Source organism: Sorex araneus, chromosome 1 (assembly GCF_027595985.1).
Source record: "Sorex araneus isolate mSorAra2 chromosome 1, mSorAra2.pri, whole genome shotgun sequence".
Classification (NCBI taxonomy): domain Eukaryota; kingdom Metazoa; phylum Chordata; class Mammalia; order Eulipotyphla; family Soricidae; genus Sorex; species Sorex araneus.
In genome coordinates, this window is record NC_073302.1 from 141,931,981 (window position 1) to 141,959,676 (window position 27,696).

Genomic DNA, 27,696 nt, shown 5'->3' on the forward strand with positions numbered 1-27,696 from the left:
ACTTTGCAATTTAATCAGTTAAAACTGTTAGTATTAAAATATAGCAAGTAAACATCTTGTGTCAGGGCTTGATACTATTGGCTTTTGGATTAGGAAATAAGTTGTCAAAGACTGTTGTATATACATCTGTAGTTCCCCTTAATCTTTAGGAAAACTAAGAAAAATACTTATCAACATTTCCAGATGTCCTCTTAAGAATCTTTGTTATTTCTGTCCTGTTAGGGTTTTCCCTCTTTAGTTACTTATTTAACTAAAATTCCCAACCAACTAATATGGAATATATAACATATATAATAGTATTTTACAATATATATTCTATTTTGTGTGTGGATGTGTGCACGGGTGTGCAAGGCACACCCAGCTGTGCTCTGGCCCTATTCCTGGCTGCGGGAATGACTCTGGGTGAGATTTAAGGAACCATATGTAGTACCGGCATCAAACCCAAATCAACTGCATGCAAGGGAATAGCCTTACTGTACTATCTCCAATGCTCCTCTGATTTAAAGTAGTTAACTCTTGCGTATAAAATTTTCTGCCCACTCAAGCCCCCAGTTTTTATTGAGGTACCACAGTTTACAGTAGTATTTATTACTGCTTTATAGTTGGAGTGATGCTATAGTGTGCCCACCTCCTGATGCTGTAGTATCAGACTCCACGCTCTCCCCCACCCCCCCACCTATCCTAAGACCCCACCCCAATTAGCAAACTAAGTTTTGCAGTTTCACTAATTCATGCCCCTATCTTTAGTTTTTGTGTTTGTTACAAGTTTGGTAGATGCAAAAGTTGGAGTTAAATGACTTTGGAAAGTTCTAGAATCAAGATTGTCATTATCTATGTGCTGGCCTCATTGGGAATTAGTATTACTAGAAAAATAAGCCTGGGTCATGTGTTGAGTTTGAATGTGATGTTAGCTTAGCGTTTTTAGTATCTACAAGAGGGAAAGAGATGACTAACCCCATTAGTGACTTGTCCAATCAAAAAGTTTTAAGGCTTTGGACAGATGATTGTCTGGCTCTGCTTTGTCTAGAGATAGTGTACTTTGAGTGGGGCGCCTGAAGAGATAGTGCAAGGGTGAAGGTTCTAGATAGCCCTATCAACTCATGGCCCAAAGCACCACCAGGTGTGCTCCAGAAGGTCCCCTTGAGCTGGCTCTCACATTGAACCCCTGACCAGGATTTTCCCAGACTAGCCCCCCAACATGATCTTTCACCCCCCCACCCCCCAAAAAAAGATTTGCCTTGGCAGCTCAGGATTTGAAATTGGTCACATCTTTATTGCCCATAATAACTATTTAATAACTTCAAAGAAACTAAAGGTGTCCCTCGTGTACTTTTAGTACAGACTAGAAGCTTAAAATTTTCCTCATTTCTCCATTCATTCTTTTCCTTATTATCCATAGGAAGGATAATACCTACATAAGAAATTGTGTAGGCAGTATCTGCAGTCCCCCTCTCAGCCTGTGTTTGGAGGCGTCTCTTTTCCTCCCCAATATTGAAACTGCAACTTTTAACCTTTTGCACTTGATTTTTCTCTTTACCTTTGATTCCCTTTTCCCTTGCTCCTACATGAATACTTCATGGGCATTAGAAAGCCAGTAAGTAGTAATCTAGTCTCCAGGTAGATGGCTTCATTTACGGTTTGGCCAATGGATCTAACGTCAGGACCCAGCTTCTGAGGGCAGTATTCCACTGTGCTAACGGTCCTGCTTGCAGAACACCACCCCCATTTCCCTGAAGAGACTGTCAGAGGTTCCCTGCTAAGGGCCTCATGCTCCCAGGAGCAGGAGAGCCTGTCGGTGGCCAACAGACGCCACCTCAGTACCGTAATGGCGGGGCCATGGCACACTCCACAAACCGTGGTCAAAACTGACGGTTGTGGATGGAATATGAATGGTACATCAGGCTGTCTTTGTTTTTGATAGGGTTTATTAGCAATAGCAACAAACAGGAATCTATCCCTTTTTGTAGATTTTACAATACACCAGGATAATAATAGTCTTTTGATTTAAAAAGAAAAAACTAACTTTCCCAAAACACTTTTCCAGATTTCCAAGATTTTCTGTAATCATTGTGCTTTATTAATCATTAAAATGGGGTTTAATCTATTTTACAATCTACTTGCAAAAGTAAATACAAGATATCTTAGATAAACTGAATGTAATTTGACTTCTAATCAAACCAACTTCCATTTGTATATCTTTTAGTCATTTTGTATATATGTTTTATTTGGCTTTCCGTGTGATTTTAGAACAATCAAATATTATTAGTATTATTAGTATTTTCTCATTTTTTTAAACAATCTTTACTGCTCTCTTAGAGGTCACCATTGTTTTAAAAAACTGGTTTTTCTCCTGTACCTTTCTCTGGATTTACGCATATTCACAAACGTGATAAGTTAGGAGTTTATTTTAAAATGCTTTCAGTATGGATATCACAGTGAAATTGACCTGCAGACCTAATTTTTGTTTTAAATCACATAAACCAAGTTGCTTTTTTAAGTCTCTTGTAAGTTTTAAATTATTGTTTCTTTGATTTGTGTTAAATATAATAACAGAGCCATTTTAAAAATACTTGTAAAACGTGGACTTTGTGGGATATTTTTGAGGACTTGGTTAGGCTTTATTTGAATGGGGCAAGGTAGGAAGCAGTGCACAGGTGCTTGGGAATGCAGTGTCTGCCATTTGTCCTGATGCCCATGATTAGAAATATGTTTGACTCGACCGCCTTGTAGAATAAGCCACTTTTCCAGTCACTGAAACATCACACTTATCCTCATTAAACTTGGTAAAGCTGTGCTTCTTGGAGACATGCACAGTGGCCAGGGAGCTTGAACTTGACCTGCCATAGGGCCTCAAGTCATCTGCTCTTCATTTTGCAGTTCAGTGCAGGTGAACAGGATAACTTGGCCGATTTGGATGAGCCCTGACCGTCGTGCACTGGGGCTTTCCAGAGATGCCCTGAGTGTACATTTGGATCCTAAGATCGGGGGCACTGGAGGATAGATGTGAATGTTCACTTCAAAAGGCTGTTTTCAAGATCCCTTAAGGCAGTCAGTACAATACAAGCACTAGGCTGTGTGCAAACAGTACCATGGAGGAGGCTCGATTGTAGCCAACTGCACCCTGGGACCCACATGGAAGGAGTCCAGTTGGCTTAATTGGCTACAGATGGAACCATGTTTTTGATGGGTAGGAATTTATTCATTCTGCTCAGCAGAAAGCCTTCATAGGTTCAAAAGTTCCTCAGCTGTAGGGCCCTCTTTCCCATTTATAAGGCGTACAGCTGTCCTGCTGCCAGCAAGGAGTCTGGGCAGGGGCCATAATGGATACATCGGTATTTATGCTTTGGATCATCTGTCATCCATTCTCTTTGATATGTCTGCCATTCAAATACAGATATCTTAGTTGACCTGAGACCAAGCTGAAGTAACGTCTCCCTCTGTTAAAGATTTGTCTAAAGCCTCTCCAGAACAGCTGAAATAGCTATTCTGAAATTTGGAGTGAGGACAGTTATGTTTTGGTACTTGACTACCACTGCCAGTGTGACCTTGGCAAGTTATTTTACTTATTGCAACTCTCGGAAATATCATCAGAATAGTGAGTTCTCAGACCTACTCTCTTCAGTTCAGCTGTTCTCTGATTTTTGCCATTATGCCTGTGTTTCAGTGATAGGAAGATAAAACTTTTATCCGTGAAGGAAGCGCCAGATTTTACTTCTCACTTAGTCATACCTCTGAACAGTGAGGGCGATGAGTAAAGCACACAAACATACAGACAGTTCATTACTGAAGTTTTCAGTTGAGGTTCACTAAGGTTTTTACCACAATCCTGATGAGTGCAGATAGAGTTTGAACCATGTTATCCAGAGATACTGAAAATCCCAGGAGCTGGGGTGAGAATGTCCTTTATTCCCCAAACATTTCTTTTCTCCGTCAGGTCCTGAACCTTGAACCCACTGCGGAGTGTATGCTTCTGCTCTTTTGTGATGTCCCAGCATCCACTATGCTGGAGACATCACACCAGTCATGGAACCTGCACAGGAGTCAGGAGGCAGCCTATAGGGCCAAGGTAAGTGCGCTGGTTTGTTTTGTAGCTATGTTGTGTGGCTTTGTGAAATGTTAAATATCTGAATTTATGCCCTTTGGGATATAAAGTGCCATTTAATCATTATATCCCAAGAAGCATAATAGTTTTAATTGTGCAAAACCGCACAATATAGTTAAAAAATACAACCAAAAGCACAACCCTTATGCATCTCTTTTTAAAGGCTGATTGCATCTTCCTGAAAGGTTCCATGGCTGGTGTCACATCTCTTGCATAGTGTTTGTGAGAGCTGTTGACCCCACGGGGCAGCCCACCACAGCACCTTAAAAGTGGGGAGCAGTGCGTTTTCATGTGATTTATTTTTGTGCCGAGTGCCTCTTTGAGTGTATTTGGCATGGAAACTAGACTTGACATTCTTTTTGCAGGTTGCCTTTAACCTTAGCTTTGATGGCTGCAGAGTGTTTGTGTTTGATAAAGTGAGTGAATGATGGCTCTTGGGCTGACTTGCCTCCTAGAATGTAGGACATGAGAGTATTCACCCTCCATCCTTCTGCTTAGGGGGTGCAGGACAATGTGTGTGGGTGTGTTCATGAACATCTGGCCACAGAATGGTATGACTGATTTATTCACATGTGAACAATAGCTGACACGGCTTTCTGAATTGTGGAAAACACAGATTCATCGAACAGGCCACATCGGACAGTGTTCACCAGAGCCATTGAGGCATGCGATCTCCACTGGCAGGATAGCCACTTGCAGCACATTATCAGCAGTGACCTATACACCAACTACTGTTACCATGACGACACTGAAAACTCCCTCTTTGACTCCCGCGGGTGGCCCCTCTGGCATGGTAAGTGGCCAAACCGGAAAGACATTTCCATGACTTACTTCTTTGTTTAGTTTCTATAGCATTTTTGGAGTGGGAGGTAGAGAGTTGCGGGATTCAATGGGAGATGGATGAATGCTTGGCAATAGGAGCTGAATTTTTTCATTCAAATCCAAGTTCAGAAATGGTTTCTTGTGTAATAGTATTAAAGGGGGTGGGGGCACCTTACTGCTAAGTCCTGTTTTTTTATAGATGTATCTGACAATGGCAACTTTTCCTCCCCCCTTAACTCTTTCTTTTAGAACATGTTCCTACCGCCTGTGCAAGAGTTGATGCATTACGTTCTCATGGGTATCCCAGAGAAGCACTGAGACTAGCAATAGCTATTGTTAACACGTTAAGACGACAACAACAGAAACAGTTGGAAATGTTCCGAACTCAGAAAAAAGGTGAATGTAAAGAAATTAGTTTCTGTTGGAATGGGATTCTTGGCAATGGCATCACTGGGTTTTGTGCTCTTTGGGGGAAACTGACTTTAAAAGAATGATGTTGATAGCTTTACTTCATAGCGGATCTCTGAGAGAATTCTTCTCTTACTTGAATGTTTTCAGAAGTAAGTATCAAATGTGTTACTTAGGTTACTTATTTTTTAAAGTAGGATTTTTAGGCATTTAGTGTGTCTGGATTATCTAAGACACAGGTTTGCCAAATATCTTATTTTGTAAGTATATTTTAATCACTGTATCACTGTCATCCCTTTGCTCATCGATTTGCTTGAGCAGGCACCAGTAACATCTCCATTGTGAGACTTGTTTTTACTGCTTTTGGCATATCGGCTACGCCACGGGTAGCTTGCCAGGCTCTGCCGTGTGGGCGAGATACTCTCAGTAGCTTGCCGGGCTCTCCGAGAGGAGCAGAGATATTTTAATATATTTTGTGTATACTTACAAAATAAAATTACATGAAAATATATTTACATATTAAATATACTTACAAAATAAGATATATGGTCTACCCAGAGAGGCAGACCACGGCTGTGGCTCATTTTAGCAGTAAGTTCCCAACTAAGAGACGTCAGACAATGACTTGGCATCTCTATCTCTATGATGGAGAATTCACATCTGGAGAATGGGTCCTAGTACAGGGCCTAACACTGAGCCTTGCTGAGATTAAACTTGTTCGTTCCTATAAGGTACCTGGAGCAGAGCCTGACATAATTTATAAACACTATGAAAACTTTATGGTTGTAATCATTTGTACTTGAGGACACATTATTTAATTAAAATGGGCACAACAGGACTCTGCATTTTTCGTATTCTACAAATACTATTTGATGAACTGTCAACTAATCTTTGTCTTTTCTGAGTTTACTTATAGTTAAAGCTTTGAATATGTGTTATTTAATAACAATAATTGAAGAAAGTTATATTACATAAAAGGTATGATCAGAAAAAGTAATTAATGTGCATTTGCTAGTTAACCCATATACTCCAGTGCCTTCTATTAGTATAAATCTTTTTGGTTTTTTGGTAGGTTTGTTTAATTTTCATTCAGAAATGTTCTTATTTAGAAAATTTAGTTTGGGGGATTTGAATTATTTTTGTTTTTAATTCTTTGATTATTTACACCCCTTGGGTATAGCTGAAAATTATCAAAAGTTGTTGAAATGAGTGTTAGAACTTTTAATTTCCTCTGTATTGGAGTATTATAAATGTTAACATGGCCATTTAAGATATGATGAAAAAACTCTAAAGATATAATTTGAATCAAACAGATCTTAAATGGGAAAGGAATTACTTATGCCTAATAATCATTCTTTGTCTAATTACCCCTTTGTTCATGTTGTCAGTGGTTGCTAGATGTTGTTGCAAAATATATTGTTGCTGTTGAGCTTCTGGAAACTTTTTGTGAAATGTGCATTTTCCTCCTTAATAAACACCATTCTATACCCCCAAATTATTTGCCTTTGTAAAGTATAAAGGATAATAATAATGAACGTAAAAGAATGTGTAGCACTTTTTATACTGCAAAGAGACAGCATAAATTCATGATTGTCTTAAAAAGCTCATAAACTTTAAAAAAATCTTTGTTTTTAAATGTTTAACAAATGTACAGTATTTAAGATGAAATATATAAAATATGTAGAATATACAAAATGTTCATGCAATTAAATTAGTACATGCTGTGAAACTGCCTCCTTTGGTTGTCTTTGAGGTCATTCTATTTTGCAGGCAAAAAAACTCTCGTGTTTAAAACTATTCCTAAGTATAATTATATATCTATACCAACCACTTTGCTCCTTGGGTTGTCTTTGCATATTCTTAAAAGTAGATTTTTTTCATGCTTGTTAAATTCTAAATAACCATTGTTGTTCTTTGTTATTTGGCCAAGATTAGCAAGTTAAATGGCTTATGTATTTCAAATGCAATTTGGCCTCTTACACCAGTTCCTGATTTTGATAAGGCTTTGCTGCTTTTGATTTTTCTCCCATTTCTGTGTTCTAAAGAAGAAATACTTATTAAATTTCTATCCTGTTTCTGTCCATTTGGCAATAGACTAAATTTGCTATAAGCATAATACTTCCTTCACTATACATTTGTGCATATTATTTTTGTCCCACACCAAACATATGTACTTGGTTTCTCCCAAGAGTTATGTTCATGTTGTTTGGTTTTCTCCCATACTGGTTATATATGTAAAAGTAACAAACCAAAAGCAAGGGCTTTTCCAAGAATGTGGGCTTGAACTTCTATAATTTTCAGTGCAGCAAGCCAGCCATGTTTTATTTTTATGTACTAGTAGTTTTGTATTTCAAAACCAGATAAGTTCTAAAGAAACAACTGTATTGGGCTGGAGAGAGAGTAGAGGGTTCAAGGTGCTTGCCCTGCATGCAGCTGGCCCTGGTTCGAATCACCAGCACCACATATGGGCCCCTGAGCACCACCAGGAGTAACCCCTATGCACCAAAACAAAAGAAATACTGGGTTTGTAATGTGGTTCTTTAGCTCTTTACATATATTTTTGTATCTGTTTCTTACATTGCATATGGATTTAATTTTACTTTTAGAATTATTTTGCTAAATACACAGATGTGAAATGTTGCATTATTTACAGTGGAATAGATCTTAAAATATTTCCACCTTTTTCCTTTGTACTCCGTAATTTAAGAACTTACAAGTAGCTGATGGTCTGTAAAGAAAACGAAAAAGGATTTTTTTCATCCAAATTATATGTTATCTTTAGCCATGGTTCCCTGTGGCCATGGTCCTCACAGAAAGCTTGCAGAACCACAATAAGGCGAATCTCATAAGGTGATAGGAGAGTGATTTGATTGTACTTATTTGGAACACCAAGTGATGCTGACAGTAGCTGCCCTGTAGTCTTCAATTTAGATGACCCCGTGAGCACTAACTTTAAGAGCATCCGCTTAAAAAGTTGTATCGATAGCCGGTGATAATTCTGCTATCAAATGAAAAAGCCTTTTCCTTCTTCATCTTACACTTCTCTTTTCTTATGCAGAGCTGCCCCATAAAAGCATCACATCTATAACCAACCTGGAGGGTTGGGTTGGACACCCCCTGGACCCTGTGGGCACTCTCTTTAGCAGCCTCATGGAAGCCTGCCGCATTGATGATGAAAGCTTCTCAGGGTTCTCAGATTTTGCAGGTAAAACCATGGACCTTCATCACGTGCTTTCCCCACCCCCACCCCCAACCTTAAATTATATCTATCACTTTTTCTTCCCAGTTTGATTTTGTGAATTGATATTGCTAACAGTGCCTTTGCTAACAGGCTTGCAAGAAAGTAAGGAAATAAGTATGTTTATGCTTTTTTAGGAACATTTATACAAAAGGGGGGAAGTATGTCGTCCACAACTGACAGTGTGTCTTAGAAATAAATATTCTAGGGGCCGGAGAGATACTACAGTGGGTAAGGTGTTTGCCTTGGACACAACCGACCAGGGTTCCATCCCTGGCACCCCATATAGTCCCCAGAGTTCACCAGCAGTGATCCCAGTGTGCAGAGCCAGGAGTTGATCACCTCTGTCAAAAAAAAAAAAAAGTATTATGCTCAGCAATTTTTTTTGTCTAAGATCTTACCTAAATTTGACTGTTTTCAGTTTAAAGATATAAAATAAGTTGTAATCCTCTAGCATTTAGAACTAAACAATTTAATTGCTTTGTAATTAGTCTCTGCAGTAAAAGTGACTTGTCTGTTAACCATTTTAGTATACTTCAAGGAGTATGAAATGCCATTAAACTTTTGCAACACATTTTAAAGCCGTGTTTTGAGGACCCAGGAATAAAAGCCAGATGTGAATTCAGTCCCTGGCACTGTCCCACATGCTCAGCATGATGGAGGTGGCACTGACAGTTTGATCCCCAGTGACCACATGAACTTTGTGTAGGGGTGAGGACTGCACGGTGCTTAGTGAGAACCGAGCCAGCACCAAAACCAAGTGCACTGAAACAGCAACGGACAGGAGTGGAGGAAGCAAGGTTTTGAGATTCGGACCTCGTGAGACTAAAGAATCATCACTAAAAGGGGCAGGTCTTTGCAAGGGAGGAGAGCTTGTCCCTTCTTTGTTCCCTTGTTCCTATAAAGCTTGGGGCTTTAGTATCTTGCCACTGTCTCCTGTGGTGATTTTCTTAATGGATCAGACTCTGTCACAAGATGAGAACTACCACTGAATTCCCTTTCCATGGATGGATGGTGGTTGAAAAATTCCTAAAGGAATAAACCAGAGACAAGAAGAGTCTTAAAAAATCATTTCTCGGGGCTGTAGTGATAGCACAGCGGGTAGGGCATTTGTCTTTCACACAGCTGACCCGGGTTCTATTCCTCCGTCCCTCTCGGAGAGCCTAGCAAGCTACTGCGAGTATCCCGTCCGCATGACAGAGTCTGGCAAGTTACCCGTGTGGCGTATTCAGTATGCCAAAAACAGTAACAACGAGTCTCACAATGGAGACGTTACTGATGCCTGCTCAAGCAAATCAATGAACAATGGGACAGCAATGCTACAATGCTAATAAAAGTATGAAAATTTTCTTAGATTCCAGACTAAAAAAAATGAAAACTGGTAACTGTTGGATTTGTCGTTAATTTTACTCTTATTTAGTTGAAAAAAAAGTCTTTGTTTTCTTTCTTTAGATCAGTTGTTTTCTTTGGTGATTTATTTATTTTTTTTTTTTAGTGAGTGAGAGAAATGCCTTCTGTAATAATTATCCCCCCAAATATGCACGTCTACTCACTCATGGTTGTTTTTTTAAATTATGGAAAACTATGCACTTTAACGTAAGAAACATGTTTGGGGTTGCTGGAGAGATGGCACAGCGGGTAGGGCGTTTGCCTTGCACACGGCCAACCCAGGTTTGATTCCCAGCATCTCAGATGGTCCCCTGAGCACCACCGGGAGTAATTCCTGAGTGCATGATCCAGGAATAACCCCTGTGCATCGCTGGGTGTGACCCAAAAAACAAACAAAAAAAAAGAAATACGTTTGGGGGCCTTCTTTCAATTACCTTATTAAAAGGGCACGTGCAAAAGTCATGTGTGAACTCTCAATTTCTTTTGTGACATTTTACAGAGAATATGGGACAGTTCAAGTCTCTGGAATACCAGCATCTTCCTGCGCACAAGTTCTTAGAAGAAGGAGAATCCTATTTAACGCTGGCTGTGGAAGTTGCCCTGATAGGGTTGGGGCAGCAGCGTATCATGCCTGATGGGCTGTACACACAAGAGAAAGTTTGCCGGAATGAAGAGCAACTCATTTCCAAGCTTCAGGAAATTGAATTGGATGAAACACTGGTGAAAATTTTTCGCAAGCAAGCAGTCTTCCTATTAGAAGGTAGTTTGAATCAGGAAGTTTTCCACTTGTTTAGCCAGTTTTAATAAGGTGTGCTAAGCTTTATGTTGGGAGTACTCTTTGAGAGCATTTTGTGTGCTAGTTCAGTCCTGATTGGTATGTTCACTGAGCGTCATAGGCATGGAAATTATCCAGAAGCTAGTGTTGGTTCATCTTTAAAAGTACAGAGATTTAAAGTTGTGTCATTTGACTTCAGTCGTCTTCTAGCTTAGCCTCTTAGGAGGGAACTGTTTAGTGCCATGGGGTTTGAAAGGATTGTTTTTAAAAGCTGTGTTCCTGAGTTAAATGCAGATTTAATATTTGTGAGTTATGATTGCCAGTAGTCTTTTTTATTAATAAATGGAATTGGTTGACATTCCTCTAAATTACTGAATATTACATGATGCCTGAGTTTTATATATGTCATTGGCACTTGCTCACAAAAGTTTGATGCTTATAGAAGTAGAGTTCTACTGCGCTGATTATTTATAAGACTTCATTACCACAGGATTACTGAGTTGAAAGTTTCATAGGATCTCAAAGGGAAAGTAATTTTCTTCATTTCACTAAGCACACTTGGGCTAAAATTTTGTCTCCCTGAAAATAGTATAGTAGCCTAATCTTACTCAAAATTCAATGATATTTTACTAATATTTCTTCTGTTGGGCCAGTGAGAGAGCACAGAGGTTCGGGTACAATGCTTTGCCTGTGGCTGGCCCTGGTTGGTCCCACAGGCATTGCTGCAAATGTGAGCCTGAAGGCCCTGAGCATCCCAGGCAGTCTCTGACCACAGAGGGCCCCGAGCAGCCCTGCATCCTTTGATACACTTTGAACCACTGGCCAGTTGGTTGAGACTTTCCAGGAGGCACTCTTGGGCCCCCTAAATACAGCTTTGGGAGGTCTTCCCAAAAAACGTTCTTCTCTCTCTGAAGATGCATCTATTATCATCATGTAATTCTCTGTGAATGGTAGGCCCAAAGTGTGTAATATTTTCAGAATTGTTACATATGGAGAAAGGGTTTTGAGAAAATAAACGTTTCAAAACCTTTTCTGTTTCAAGCTACAGTTGGTTGAAAATATTTTTACCAAACATATATTTGTTTTTTAAAATACATTTTAATGAAAAGGGTTTCTAATTATATCCTTAATTTTGGTAAAAAGTCCAAATATTAGCTATCTGAAACTCTCCTAAGGGGTTCCCCCCCCCCGCAAAGATGAAAGTTTAATTTGGAAAGTTCCAAATGATATTCTCTCATTACTGTGCTCTTTTCATTTTCTCCAGTATAGTTCCTTTTGATGTAAGGAAATAGCTGCAAACTTTTTTGTGTTGTTATTGCCTCTCTGAGTTAACTGACTTTTGAACTTGTATTATGTGGAAGCAGGATAGAAAAGAATGGCTGCTTTTCCAAGTGGATCTGTCACCTGCTTATTATGTATCTTGTTACATGTCCTCAGATTCATCACTGATGATAAAGTTATGAGTTAACTTTGTCTTTGATTAGTCCACCCCTCCCTGCCCATTAAATATTTCTATGGGAATTGGACCCCACTTCAGGAAACTGCCCAAAATAGTACTCCCACGATTGAGCTGATTGCACTGGGACACCAAATTCTTCAGGCGTTTGCACTCTGTGAATTCTTAGGACAAGTGAATTTGCATACTTAGATATCTTAAAAAGAGGACTTTATCTCTTCTGGCCACCGCACTAGCATATTGGTAAAGCACCTCTGGAGAACTTAGCATGCCAGATTTAAGTTTCACATTACTCAGTACCCTTGAGTTCAAGAATTGCTGTAGGTTGGGGTTGTTTTTTTGTTTTTTGTTTTTTGTTTTTGCCATGCCCATCCGTTACTCCTGGCTCTGTGTTCAGGAAGCAATCCTTGTAGGCATCAGAGGACCATTTAGGGTGCTGGGGATCAAACCTAGGTAAGCTGCTTGCAAGGCAAGTAAGTGCCTTACCCACTGTACACTCTCTGGCTCCACTAATCTACACGTTAGTTCTAGGGTACTTGATTGAATATTTTATTTGTTAGGAGGCATTATAGAAAAGTATCGGATATGCATCTTGGTTTTCCCTGCATAGTGCTAAAGAATAACTGGTTTTAGGGAAACATTGCAATAGAGGGGAAATGAAGATGTACAGTTTGCTGTAATTAATTCATAGGGCCGGAGCGATAGCACAGTGGTAGGGCGTTTGCCATGCACACAGCCGACCCGGGTTCAATTCCTCTGCTCCTCTTGAAGAGCCTGGCAAGCTACCAAGAGTATCTCGCCCACACAGCAGAGCCTGGCAAGCTATCCGTGGTGTATTCGATATGCCAGAAACAGTAACAACAAGTCTCACAATGGAGACGTTACTGGTGCCCGTTTGAGCAAATTGATGAGCAGTGGGATGACAGTGACAGTGACAATTCATAGGTAAAATAGAGTTAGGTGTCTGAGTCTACTCAGAATGCTATAACCAAAAAAAGTGGACTAGTGACTTAAACAACAAATTTATTTCTCACTATTCTGGAGGCTGAATACACCAATTCATTTCCTGGTGAGAGAGCCTTCTGATTCATAGATAGTTACCTTTTTCCTGTTTCTGCACACACATGGCAGAGAGAGAAAAGAGTTCTCTAATGTCTGCTTGTAAGGACATTGTCTTTATAATATCTTCTTGTAATCCCATTGGATCCATGCCCTCATTTAACATTTATTAGTTCCTTAAAGGCTTTCTCTCCATACGCAGTCACACTGGGAGTTGGGTATTCACTGTCTGTATTGGGGCAGGAAATACAATCATTGAGTTCACAGTATAATTAATGCAGCTTATTGTATGTAGAACTACAGCACTCTTCCCAACGTTTACATAATACCAAATGACATAAAACATTTTTAATGTCTTAAAAGATTAATACAGAAAGAGTTTAATAGATTTGGTAACATGAGAAACCTTGAATGTACTTTGGTTGACTTATAAAAACAAATTGTAGTTTGCATGTTTTTCTCCATACAAGCTCATAAGCAACTTTATAAAATACTAACTACAAAATAAAGTTTTTAATTGCCTCTGTCATCTGGATGATATCATGCTCCTACCCAAGTCCTTTTTTAGGTAGGACTGTTTTTCACCATTTTTCCTGAACTACATTTCTTGCATTTGGAACTCTTGAGAATGGGAATGTAGAATTTTCTGGGGTAAAACTATGAACTGAATTTTCTCATAAAAAACAATTGTATTGTGCATTTTGTGTAGTGATGTCATGGCTGATGGTTTTAGCAACATCATGAAACAGATGTTACTCAGAGGTGACATGGAAACTAATTTATTAAACGCTTGTAATTTACAGTAACTCAACCTCAAAGTACCTCAGTGGTTGAACTTAAACACTGTGGTTTCCTTTCTGAATTTATTTTTAAAGTATGTGTTACTCTTCTGGGCAGCGTATGGAGAGGATGCTGACTTAGCTAGGGAAGTGAGCCCTACCCCTGTGCCTGTCAGAATTTACAAAGAAATGAATTCTGATAGCTTAAATTCATTTTTGCCTTTAAAATTGGTCTTTCGGCACCCAGGGTGGTAGATAATCTGTTTACTTTCCTTTTCTTTTGCTTATGGTTAATAGCAAATCTTTCTTCATCGTTTTTTGAGAATAAATTTTTTTTATTAGAAGCAGAAATGTTTTTTTTTTTCTATTGGGATTTGTTTAGAATTCCCCTCTGCTTGTTCCCCTAAGATATACTCATTTTTTTCTTTTTATTAAAAAAAAAAAACAAAACTGGCTTGCCTGTGACCCTAAGACTGGTTGAGTTCCGAAGATGCTTCCAAATTTAAGCTTCAGAGTTACCTGAGCATGTGAAATTCAGGATGCTTGTTTTTCATACCTTGAAAGAGGATGTTTCTTCAATGATGTTTCAGAGAGCTCATTTCTCTGAAGTAGTCATACTGTGAAAAAGGCTCTTCTCCTTAACTCTGTGATTCTCATTTTTGCTCTTGTGCAATTGGGTATATTTATTTTTTGAAATAAATTTTCTATCAGAAACTATACTCTCTAGATTCATCTTCGACAAATTCTGTGTTCCTTTTTGTGTCACTTAGAATTAGCTTATGAATATTAAAGGATTATATTCAAAACCTAAAGTATATGTGATAAGAAATGTAGCATTTGATTTTTTGTTTGTTTTTGAGGAACGTAAAACGAGTATGCTCTCTTTCCACAGCTGGACCATACAGTGGTTTAGGCGAAATAATCCATCGGGAGAGTGTTCCAATGCACACCTTTGCCAAGTATCTCTTCACCTCTCTCCTACCTCATGATGCTGAATTGGCATACAAAATTGCACTGAGAGCAATGCGGTACGTAGCAAAGACCTGGCTGGGTGGGGCAGTCACAGTCCCCAGGGCAGTGACTGTTAACTGATCTCTCATTCATTCCTGTTTCTAGCAGGCAGTAGAAAAACTAAAGAAACTATGCTTTTTGAGTTGTATTGGAAGTGGTTTGTTGGGATTTGGGGTGGTGGTGCTAGGGAGAGGGGATGGATTTGGGTTTTTTGGCTGTTCTGCCCTAAGGAGGGAGTCATATACCGTTCACTGCTGCCATCTCATCTCATTGCAGCTTCCTCCTTCTTTGTCCTGAACATGCTGGCATGTAGTGAGCATAGGAAACAATTTCATCCATGCTGTAACTTCACATTCTGTCTGTAGAGTAGGAAGGAAGCCCCCGTGTCACCCAGGCGTCTTTGCTGGGTGTGAGATTGTGTCTGGGCAGCCATCACAGGGGTTCCAGGAGCCACTCACTCGGCTTCCGTCCCTCTTTAGTCTGGCCTGCCCAAGAATTAACAGAATACACGTCCTCTGCCACTGACCTCTTTTCATTTTCTTTCTAAAAGTCAGTTCCCCAAGTAATAAACATATTTTTTAATCACAGGTGTATCCTTGGTGAATGTTTTCTTGGCTTGGGGTTGGGATGGCGGCAGTTTCTGGGATGGGTGGGTGCTCACTCCCCAAGCTGCTCCTCAAGATACTATTTTTAATCTCATACGTAGCCTGTCAGACTTTAAGGGTCTAAAAGAATATCCACCATTAATTGGGGGGAGGTGTTTTGTTTTGTTTTAATTTTTTTATTTTTATTTTTAAATGAATCACTGTGAGGTATAGTTAAAGACTTACAAACTTTCGTGCTTACATTTCATTCATACAATGATTGAGTACCCATCCCTCCACCAGTGCCCATTCTCCACCACCAATGATCCCAATATTCCTCCCACCACCCCCATCCCATCGCACCACTTCACCCCACCTCTGTGGCAGGGCATTCCCTTTTGCTCTCTCTCTTTCCTTGTGGGTGTTGTGGTTTGCAATATAGGTATTGAGAGGCCATCATGTTTGGTCTTATAGTCTACATTCAGATCGCATCTTCCATCCTGAGAGGGCCCTCCAAGCACCCTTAACTTGGTGTTCCCTTCTCTATCTGAGCTGCCTGGGGGGAGTTTTTTTTATAAAAATACCAATAGTATTGTTTTGTCCATACAAACCCACCTTTCTTAAAGCATGAGCTCTTTGTTTTTAATTAAAACATTCCTGTGTTTATGTTTCTAATGGAAAGTTCAAGTTAGACCCCACTAAAAAGACAAACCATGTACATACCTTAAAACTTGAGGTGCTGGGGCCAGAGCCATAGTCCAACGGGCATTTTGCTTTGCACGTGGTTGACCCAGGTGTGATTCCCAGCACCCTATATGGTCCCTTGATCCCACCAGGAGTGATTCCTGTGCACAGATCCAGGAATCAACTGAGCTCTGCCAGGTGTTCCCCTCATCCCCTCTGAAAAAAAAAGCTCTGAGGTGCTGTAGAATAGTTAAAGCCTATCTGTAATTACTGTAGTGTATTTAGGAACAAAGCCTTACCTATATGAGTGTGCTGTGTCCTTTGTTTCTCTCAAGACACCTCTTTTATACGCAGTAATAAGAGGTGTGTGTGTGTGTGTCAAGAGACAGAGCAGAGACTGCACGGGTTCAGGTGTTTGCCTTTCACATGGTGGCCTAGGTTTCATCCTTGACCCTGGATATGGTCTCCTGAGCACAGAGCTAAGAATAAGCCCTGGACACAGTTGCATGGTGCCCGAGACACATACCCCTCCCAAAAAAAGTGTGAGTTGTGTGTATGTTTTGAGCCTAGCATCCTTTAATTTGACCTTTTTTTGGCACGATTTTATCAACTATCAGATAAGCCTCAGAAGTTCTTTTTTAAAGTAAAACACAAATGAGAGTACCCCTGAGAAATTTCTACCACTTGTTTATATTTTACAGCACAGTTTTGTGACTTTTATCATTGTGGGAGTTGTCAAATGAAGAAACATGTTCGGCTCTATACTTCCTCAAATCCTAAAAAATGTATTCCCGTTTTAAAGGAAGCAAGCTTTAATTGCTCTACTAAGCAATTACTGTGATTCCACAGGAGATACTGTGCTATAGCCAGTGTAAGGGTAAAATAGCAGAGGGTTGTTCTGTGTTTCTGGCTTATTTCCTACTATTCGCTACACTCAAAGTTCACTTACCTTTGCTAAAGCAGTTTCTTGCTGGTGGATACTAGCAGGGCACAGGCAAATTGCTTTCACCTCTTACTCTTGCCAGTACCACTGGGGCCAAAAGACTATTGTGGAAGGGAAGTTCTGTGACCTCATAGAGCATCTCAGGCCATGGGGACCATGAAGGCAAAGAAACAGGTCATGTAGCTCACTTTCTTAGCTCTGGAAAAGTAGGGCAGGGATGAAGGAAAGCCATCTTGAGCTTCTTCCCCCATCTTTTCAGGGATATTGACTAGTGTCCCATACAGCAACTCTGGAAAGATCTGCCTGTACCCCAGGAACTTGAGCTATTTGAAAAAACAGTAGTAGCTGTGCCAGAATTCTTGGTTCTTAATTGCCCACCTTGCACCCTTAAATGCTGACGTGTTTGTGCCCAGATAAGAGGAAAAGAGAAAAAGGCATTTGGCTTACAGAGCAGTAACAGTGGTGCCTACCAGCCAGCAGCAACACTCTCACCCTGCAAACTTCTCTAGGCTCCCTACTCCCAGGCTCTAACAGTGTGTTCGTTCGAATGAAGGTCAGTGTTTAGATGAGTGTACAGATGTTTTTTCGACCATAGCTGCCTCTAATCTTTTTGGTGCTTGTATTGGGAAGAGATAATTAATCATGTGCTTTCCTCTCAATAAATACTCCTTATTTTTTCTATCATATTTTTACATCAGAGATTGAAATTAAGGTCTGAAGAGGTAATACAGCAGGTCGGGCACTTGCCTCACACTCAACCAGACGCAGCACCCCATCTGGTCTGAGCATTGCCAGGAGTGACCCCAGAATGCAGAGTAGGAGTGTGGCCCAAAACCCCCGGGGGAAAAAAGACTGAAATCAGCAATCATACTGAATTTCTGCAGAAAGATCAAGGGACTTGGATCATTTGCATTCATGTCTCTGCAACCTATTCTGACAATGAATTCCTAAAATAATAATCAGGAACTGACGAGAGAAAATTTGACTATATGGAAAGGAAATACTTCTGTTTTAACTTCCTCTCATTTTCTGTTTTAATAAAAATTAAACTTTTCTCAGATCTTTTGATCCCTGAATAGTATAATCCCGATTTTAAATCCTCATTTCAGAATCAGTCTGTTAATTTTTTATGATGATAGACTAAAAAACTTTAAAGTAGGTAAAGTTAAGACTAGAGTTTCATATTCTTTTCTTGTAATAAGTCTTTCCTTTGTGTTTTGCAATTTTCTGAGTGATGGTGAAGAAAGGAAATCTCATCTATTTTGGTAATGGGTAATTAGCGAGGTGGTTTTGGCATCCAGAATCAGAGCATAGCTGGACCAGCTCTTTCTGCACTAGGGGCCAAATGATTTCTCCCAGCATCTACCCACTTCTCTGGCTTCTGGCCATTCCCTGTAGCCAGAGTGATGGACAAGTAAAGCTAGGAGCCACCTGCTTTGTCTTCTCATTACAGGTTACTAGTATTGGAATCTACTGCTCCAACGGGAGACCTCACCCGCCCACACCACATTGCATCAGTTGTTCCCAACCGATACCCTCGCTGGTTCACTCTAAGCCACATAGAATCCCAGCAGTGTGAGCTGGCATCTACCATGTTAACTGCAGCCAAAGGTACTGGATCAACCTGGTCTCTCTTGTTAATTTATTAGTTTGCTTTTGTTGGTCTTACTGTCATTGTTTAAACTGATCTGAGGGTCTTGTTTTCTGTCAAATTCTCAATAGTTGTGCGCTCTCAGGTTGTAAGGGATCCTATAGAGGTTAGCTTATGAGGCAAAACAAAATTGGAGATCAAGGGAGCCTCAGGTGAGCCTCAAAGTTTTCTCATTTAACTGTACCATTAAACTTGGTGCTGGCAGAGTTCAGATTCAGTTACCGTGCCATGTAAGCGGTGGTTGGAAATTCAGAAGCAGATTAAAAAATTAAGTTTTTGTTCTCCCTGAAGTAGTCAACCAAAGATACATTAGTAGGAAGTAGGAAAGCTCTTTCTAGCTTGTGTTGCTTCTGGTTCGTAAGTGCTTTTAGTCATTAAGGGTGTGTCTCAGTGTGTCCTTTGTAAAGCCAAGATTATTTATATAGACATTGCAATAATTACGGGATACACTTAGTTGTAACATCTGTGCCATCTGTGAACATTTCAGTTAAATTAACTGGTGTTTTATGTTTCCTTTTTTTTCCCCTCCCTGTGTGTGTGTGTGTATGTGTGCGTGTGTGTGTGTGTACGTGTGCTTGTGGTGTGTATGTGTGTACATGCGTGTGGGAATGTGTGGCTGTACGAAATTTTTGTTTTCCTTTGTTTTGATTTGGTTTGGTTTGGTTTTCCCTTGTTCATTGCAGGCGATGTTCGGAGACTCGAAACAGTATTAGAATCCATCCAGAAAAACATTCACTCCTCATCCCACATCTTCAAGCTTGCCCAAGATGCATTTAAAATAGCAACTCTCATGGACAGTTTGCCAGACATCACTCTTTTGAAAGTGTCTCTGGAGCTGGGCCTGCAGGTACATGACTGGTGGGCTTTCCTTGGGGAACCAAGGAATGCTAAATAAAGGCACCATCTTAGGGTTGTTTTTATTTGTTGCTTTGGATTTTTTTAGTGCAGGTAAATGATCTTTGGAGCACAAATCTGTTAGAGCCCAGGAGAGCACTGTGCTTCAGAGCTATGGTCATTCCCATCTGAACCAGACTGCTGCCTCAGATGCAGGGACTGTACGTTTAGAAGCTCTAGGTGTGTCTTTAAATTTAAAAAAATTTTCTGATTTACAGCCTTGATAACACTGTTTCTCCTTTACTGAATGGAGAATTATTGCTGGTAAAAGACTCCGGTAAAACTATCATGTATAATAAAGGTTTCATTGTTTGCATTAATTTTTTAGAGGAAGTATGAATTTTTTATTGATGTTTGCATTTTCCTAATGAATGGGTAGTTCTGGCTCCTATTTCTAACCCTGAGAAAATGATAAGGGAGGACTTACTTAACCAGGTGTAATCTTTGGCTTTGAGAAGGCAGACCTGCTTACATAATCACCAAGGGCACTTTTAGTTAGTACAGGTAGACCTTGATGTTCCTTATTATTTCTGAAGTGATTACTGTATAAACCAAGAACTGAAAGTTGTTTCCTTTTTTAGTAAGTCTCTATCAATATAAAAAGCAGTGAAAGAAATTGTTGTTTTTGTTACCTAAAGTATGGTTATTAGAGGTCTTTTCATGAGATGATTAATCTGGTATTTTCAGTTTTAGATTGTCCTTACAGCAATTGCTAAAGTTTTAAAAGTTGGTTGGTTTGACGTACATTGATGGTGATGGAAGTGTTTGTTTGTAGACCAAAGTCATAAGCATTAATTAAAGCTACTATTAAAACTATTTGCAAAAAAATTGAATACAGAAAACTGTACATCTGTGTAGTACAATAGAAGCAGGGGGTGGAGATTTTATTTAAGTTATACATGACATTTTAGAAATTTCTTCAAAATGTTTTGTTACCTCTTAAGTGTATGATGCAGAAAAAAACATTAATACAAACTTCTTGGTTATTTGAAATTCTGACTGGTAGACTTCCTTTGCAGATTGCATGGAACTTGTTCCCTGCCTCATATGTCTAGGGTCCAGGGATGAATCCCACATGGCCTTTCTAAGACTTGAGGAGTATAGTGTCCCTAGATGTTCTGAATATAAATAAGGTGGATAATTTTGTCTTGGAAATGTTCACTAGAGAGTGAAAAACAAAATTTGCCCATTAATGATGCCAAGGATGATTTTGGAGCTATTGTCATGAATGCGAGAAAGTGGAGGGAGAGCCAAGTAATTGCTTTAAGTCCTCGTTTCTTGATTTTCTCTAATGTCAGAGAAAACACATGCCTGATTTTGTTTCATGTTAGTGATAATAATGATGTAATAATGGTCTTTAGCTAATCAAGAGAGAGTGCTGTTAAGATGCTTGTAGACCCTGAAAGAAATAAAATGCCCTGTTGTTGCTGCTGCTGCTGCTGCTGCTGTTATGTTGTGTTTGGGGACCATTCCCAAGTTCACTGAAACAGGACTTACTCCTGGCAGTGCTGGGAAAGCAGTATGCTGGAAGATACCAGGGATTGAACCTGGGTTGGCAGCATGCAAATCAAGCACCGGACCTCCTGTACTATTTCTCCAGCCCCAAAGAAACTGCCTTTATCAGGATTAAAATTAAATTCATAAAAAGTATGAAATGTCTAGGACCATAATATATTAGCATCATGGAATGATCTTGCCCTCTTACTTTGCCAATGCGAAAAGTGATTGAGTGCCATGGCTGGGCATGCTGCAGCTGCCCAGTGGTTCTGGACTTGCATCCTGCCCCCAGAATGGGGTATTGCCAGCTAGAGCAGCTAGGTGTAAGTCCAAATTCATAATGCAGCTTTGTGCAATGTGATGGCTCTCCATCCACCTGGCAGTAGTGGTCAAGCCTGAGAGTTTATTCCTTAGAATGGGTTCTTGGCTTTTTCCGCTGATGGACAGTCATCCCAAACCTTGTGTTGCCTTGTCTTTGTAGGTTATGCGGATGACACTGTCAACCTTAAACTGGCGGCGGCGAGAGATGGTGAGGTGGCTGGTAACCTGCGCTACTGAAGTGGGTACGTGACCTCGAGCACCGGAGCTTTCCCACAGGCTTGTGATCGAGTGACATGTGTGAACTGTCATTTAGAAACTCAAGAACATTTTCACTTGGTTTCTCCAGGACTTCCGCCCCTTCTACAGGGTTCCTTTCCCCACGCCGCCCTTCAGTCAGTCCATGTCCGTTGCTGCTCTTCCAGGCTGTGCTTTTGTGGGCTTTACCCTCTGCTTTCAAATGGACTGAGTCCCTGAGTAAAGACTTCTTATTTGCTTGTTCTGTCACTCTCCAGGTGCCTTTACTACTAACCTTTTGTGAGAATCAAGTTTGCCGTTGTATATTAAAGGGTTCCAGAGTGAATCTTCCTTTGTATTTTGTTTCTGTTTGTTTGCGATGTTGAGAATCAAACCCAGGGCCGCACACATGAAAGGCAAGAGCTCTGCTGCTCGCCACATCCCAGGCCCTCGAAATCACCTTTGAACGTACCCTGGGACTGGCTTAGAGACTCAGCCTGCCTTAAAGAAAAGAATTTTAAAAATTACCTAATTGCATTGTGCTTTTTTTTTTTTCTTTGTCTTCTGAGGGTATGTGTCATGCTGTGCAGCTGAGAAATTACCACTAAGGCACTTTGGGCAAGCTCACAGTTGGGTGAGAATTTGTTGTTTGGCCCTAAGAAGAGCCCCTAGTTACCCCATTAATTGCAGTTTATGAGACCCATCAGCAGCAAGTCAGTACTAAATAAAACTAAGGTCCCAGCAGGAACATCAGCACAGGCAGAACAGGGGCTATTTAAAACAATACTGGCTAAACGTGCTCTCCTCCCATTTGCATCAGAAAAGGATTCACAATTCTTGATGAAAAGACATTGCTACCTCACAGTTTAGATACTGACAAAGCAAATAATCACTTTTCTCGTTAATTTCTCTCTCTAATGTGCAACGGTTTGTGATTTTGGAAAAAAGGGAAATTGGTTTCAGCGTCAAGAGTTATGTATAGAATAGTGAAGTGCTGCTTTAGTAAGGTGGTACAGAGGTAATACCAATTCAAGAACTGCCACACAACTCTCCTGCCCCTCATCAAGATTAAATGCCTCATTTCTCTTCCAGCTTAAGTTCTTTCTTGTTTAGCTACTCAAATTTAGGGCTTTCTACAACCGAGGCACACTGCATTTGTGCACTTAAAATGGTTTACTTAAAGACCTCTTCAGCCATGTCCAACATCCAAGTTATAGGTCTGCTTCTCTTGACCTTTTTTTCTTCTTGATTATGGATCACATTTCCTTGCTGCTTTGTATGACTTAACCCCTTACTATTGCGTGTGCTTTGAAATTGCACAAACATGCCACATTAAAAGTCCATTTTGGTGGGGGTTGTAGTTTTCCCAGGTTCTTCTGGTTGGTTTTTGTTTCTTTTTTTTTTTTTTTTTTGGTGGAGTGGGCCATGCCTGCTAATGCTCAGGGCTTACTCCTGATGGGACTTTGGATGTGTGGTGTGGTGCCAGGAATCTAACCCGGATCGGCAATGTGCAAGCCAAGCGCCCTACCTGCTGTACTCTCGCTCTACCCCTACCTTGGGTTTCATGGTGGGTAACAGTAACAGGAGACCCCAGTGAACTTGAACACGTTAGCAAACAGCCATTGTCTGCAAAGGCAAGTAGCACAGTGCAAATACCACCTACCTAGAGGATTAGTTCATTATCACAGGAAGTTCGTGTTCCTTCCAGGCATTTCACTGAATAACAATCTATAATAATCATATTCTGAAAGGTCGCTCCCAGGCACACTCACTTACAGGATTTTCTGGCGTAGCTTGGGTCCTGTGGTGGTTAACAGTGTAAGTGTTGATGCTAAAAGGGGGGAAAGGCAGGACCTCTGGGGAGCATCCTTCACGGTAATGAGACTCTGTTCCTTACAGGTGTTTATGCCTTGGACAGCATCATGCAGAGCTGGTTCACCCTCTTCACACCCACAGAGGCCACGAGCATAGTTGCCACCACCGTGATGTCCAACAGCACCATCGTTCGCCTGCACCTGGACTGCCACCAGCAGGAAAAACTGGCTAGCAGTGCCCGGACACTCGCGTTGCAGTGCGCCATGAAGGACCCTCAGAACTGTGCCCTGTCTGCGCTGACCCTGTGTGAAAAGGACCACATCGCTTTCGAGACAGCCTACCAAATTGTCCTCGACGCTGCTACAACCGGCATGAGCTACACCCAGCTCTTCACAATAGCACGGTACATGGAGCATCGCGGGTACCCCATGAGGGCCTACAAGCTGGCCACCCTGGCCATGACCCATCTCAACCTGAGCTACAATCAGGACACACACCCTGCTATTAATGACGTTTTGTGGGCCTGTGCGCTTAGCCACTCCCTTGGCAAAAATGAGCTTGCAGCTATAATACCTCTGGTGGTCAAGAGTGTCAAGTGTGCCACGGTACTGTCAGACATTTTGCGCAGGTGCACTCTGACCACCCCTGGCATGGTGGGACTTCACGGCAGGAGGAACTCTGGTAAGCTCATGTCACTGGACAAAGCCCCCTTGAGGCAACTCCTAGACGCCACGATTGGGGCCTACATCAATACAACGCACTCACGGCTCACACACATCAGTCCTCGACACTATAGTGAGTTTATAGAGTTCCTCAGCAAGGCCCGAGAGACCTTCTTAATGGCGCATGACGGACATATTCAGTTTACACAATTTATCGACAACCTGAAACAAATCTACAAAGGCAAAAAGAAACTGATGATGTTGGTTCGGGAGAGGTTTGGTTGATAGAACTTGTATGAATGGGGCGGCGGGGCGGGAATGGGAGGGATGGTTTGTTTTTACTTGAGCCTGCCTTTGTACCCTTTTTAACTTAAAGAACAGAGCCACACCGGTATTATATGTGTATAGTTATATTGCGTTTGCTGACTAAATTGTCATGTTGTGAAAGTTTGTGTGTTTTTATTTTTTCCCTTTTTTTTTCTTTTATAATATTTTTTTTTAATTCTTTGTTTTGTTTTGTATGAGAGAGAGGTTAAAAAGGTTTGGTTTACACTGAGTCTATGTTGTCAAGTGGCAAAAGTCCACATAGCTCTCCTGTTTTCTGTATACGTTCACAGCCTCAAAAAAAAAAAAATAATTGAAATGGCTTTAAAAACCAAACAAAAACACCTCCATCCTGTGATAAGTACCTCGAATGGATTCAGCTTTACTCCTTTGTATCTCATCTTTACATTTTCAGCATATTTAAACAAACCAACAAAATGAAATACTAATAGTTAAAAGGCTGACCCACGTGGCTTTGCAGTGCTGTTCGTCCAGAAGCATGGCACACGATGCTTGTGCATGTGGAAACTTAGCGACTGTCAACATACATTCTCAGGGATTTATCAAAAAAATTAAAAAAAGAATGAGAGCATTTATTGTACTGTATATATATTATAGTATATGTCTGAATATTGAAAATATAACATTAACTAATTTATAAAAAAAATATTCTATGTAATGCAAAATACTTGAAGCTGCAGTAGCTTGGTTTTAAACAAAAAACAAAAAACTGAGAGAAAAATCTATCAGAAGGACAAAAAGTGCGCCTTGCTTCAGTTGGCTCAGGCAGTGAACTTCCTGCAGGGCATCTATGCAGAGCCACCTTTTGGATTGCACGGTTGGACTGAGATCTATTGGGAGAAACAATATATGTATATATATGTATACAGCCTATGTGTACACATATATATGTATACGCACAGACACCACACACACACACACACACACACACACAAAACACACACCAACAACCACACATGCTTGTAACAGGCACTAGAATAAAGAGGAACAACAAAATACACAGCCAGAGCAGCAAGCCTTAGCATTAAGAATATACAGTGTGCCGGATCTGGGGTCCGTGCCTCCTAGCCTAGGAATCTTAAAAGAAATATCCTTTTGACACAAAACACAAAATGTTTTCCAAAACAATTGACATATGATACATTACGCCTTTGCAGTGAGCTAATAATAAGCTAACCTTTGTGCACAAATAACATTATATATATTATATATCTATTCTGCATAGGTATTTGACTTTGTGCAGGACAGAAAGTTGTGTAGGTATGACTGTTCTACTTTTCAGTTTTCTTTCTTTTTTTTAAAAAAATATATTTTATTTTCTCTAGAATTACTCAAAACAAAAGCAGCCTTCTATCTTGCCTTGTCTTAATGCTTTAAAATAACCAAACTGGAGATCTAACTACCAAACTGTTCATTATATTATTAAATACCAACCTTGGTTACAGTCTAGTGTCTTTACTTTAGCTGATGGTTCTGTAACCTTGTGCTTTTTAAAGCAATTTTTATGTTTTGGTGCAAAAGTTGTCCAGTGTCTCTTGTTCCCTTCATTAGAGAACATGCTAGAGGTATGTTTGTAGGTATTTTTGTTTAGAAGAACTATTTCATGCGCTCCATTTTATTTATTATAATAGGTAAAAAGAAAAAAAAAGGTTGTACTTCATCACCCATGTAAACATGCTCATGAAGTTGAAAGTAATTAAGATTTGATACACTGATATCAATTTATTTATGTAACTAAATCACTGTTTTATAAACTTGTTAATGATCAACAATTTTTGTTTTGATTAAAATTAGTTTTTTGAAAGTTGATTCTGCCTCCTTTATGGTGTATATCTTACTACACTTGAATATGGTGATATCGATCCGGGTGTTGCCGCATCTACAAATGTTTTATATTAATGTATCCAATAAGTTTTTATGTACCATTTTCTAGACCCTGGAGATACACTGGTGGAGAAAAAAGAACAGACATTGAAGCTTACTCTCTGCTTAGCGGAAAAGGCAGACATAGATCAGCAGAAAGATAAAATATGAGGCAGTGTAGCCCATCTTTCTTCAGTTTGTACACTTGGTCACTTCCCCTGATTAGTAAACTCTTATTTAGGATGCTCGGTACTTGATATATTTAATAAATGCTAAGTTTGTGAGAAGTTTTGTGTATGTGTGGTTTAAAAGGAAATTACATCACTAGGAAGAAATGCTACATCTGCATGATACTAGCATCTCGCATCTCATCCCTGTCAGAGATCTGTAAAGAAATTATGCTAATGCAGAGTACGTGGTTTAAAGAAATTATAATTCAGGGCCAGTGTAATAGTAGAGTGGGTAGGACTTCTGCCTTGCAGGCTGCTGAAACAGGTTCAATCCCTCTCATCCTATATGGTCCCCTGAGCATTGCCAAGAGTAATTCCTGAGCACAGAGTCAGGAGTAACCTTTGAGAATCATTGGGTATGACCCCCAAAACAAAATAATAAAATTTAGCATCTTCACCATTTTTAAGCATGTAGTTCAGTAGTGCTATGCAGACTTATGTTACAAAACTCTTTTCGGATCTCCTTCATCCAACTTCTTCAATGGATATATAATGATTATAACCATTAAACAGTGTCTTACCTGGCTTTGCCTCCCTCTACACACTGGTGACCACAAATCTACTTCCTGTTTCTATGACTTTGATAACTTTAGAACCCACTTATCGGGGAGATTAAAGAACATTTGTCCTTTTGCTATTGACTTAAATGTCCCCAGGGACCATCCATATTGTAGAATGGGGGACTGTTTTCCTTCTTTTGAGAAACTGCAGGCTATCCCCCTTCATGTAGCTCTGACTTGTTTACCCGTGCAGCTAGCTGATGGACACGTGGGGTGCGCCCCCCTCTTGGCTATTGTGAAAATGTTGCTGTGAGTGTGGATGTGCAACTACTTCTCAATACCACTTTGTCAATCCATATGGGTATTTACCCAGAAGATATGTGTTGGCAAGCAAGTTCTTTTTTTCTTTTTTTAGGGTATAATTTTTGAAATAT

At 40.1% G+C, this 27,696-nt stretch overlaps 1 protein-coding gene and 1 pseudogene across 1 annotated transcript in view; one reads left to right on the plus strand and one right to left on the minus strand.

The window, feature by feature from the left end:
- Positions 1-26,478, plus strand: part of ZSWIM6 (zinc finger SWIM-type containing 6) — a 198,333-nt gene extending 171,855 nt beyond the window's left edge. The window contains exons 6-14 of the mRNA XM_055134034.1: positions 4,719-4,895; positions 5,174-5,320; positions 8,391-8,537; positions 10,459-10,719; positions 14,921-15,056; positions 18,704-18,861; positions 19,585-19,748; positions 21,774-21,855; positions 23,747-26,478. Of these exons, the coding sequence (XP_054990009.1) occupies positions 4,719-4,895; positions 5,174-5,320; positions 8,391-8,537; positions 10,459-10,719; positions 14,921-15,056; positions 18,704-18,861; positions 19,585-19,748; positions 21,774-21,855; positions 23,747-24,609 (2,135 nt within the window). The 3' untranslated portion in view covers positions 24,610-26,478. The remainder of the gene's footprint in view (positions 1-4,718; positions 4,896-5,173; positions 5,321-8,390; positions 8,538-10,458; positions 10,720-14,920; positions 15,057-18,703; positions 18,862-19,584; positions 19,749-21,773; positions 21,856-23,746) is intronic.
- LOC129400894 (small nucleolar RNA SNORA70) lies at positions 3,023-3,166 on the minus strand (annotated as a pseudogene).
- Positions 26,479-27,696: the final 1,218 nt, after the last annotated feature.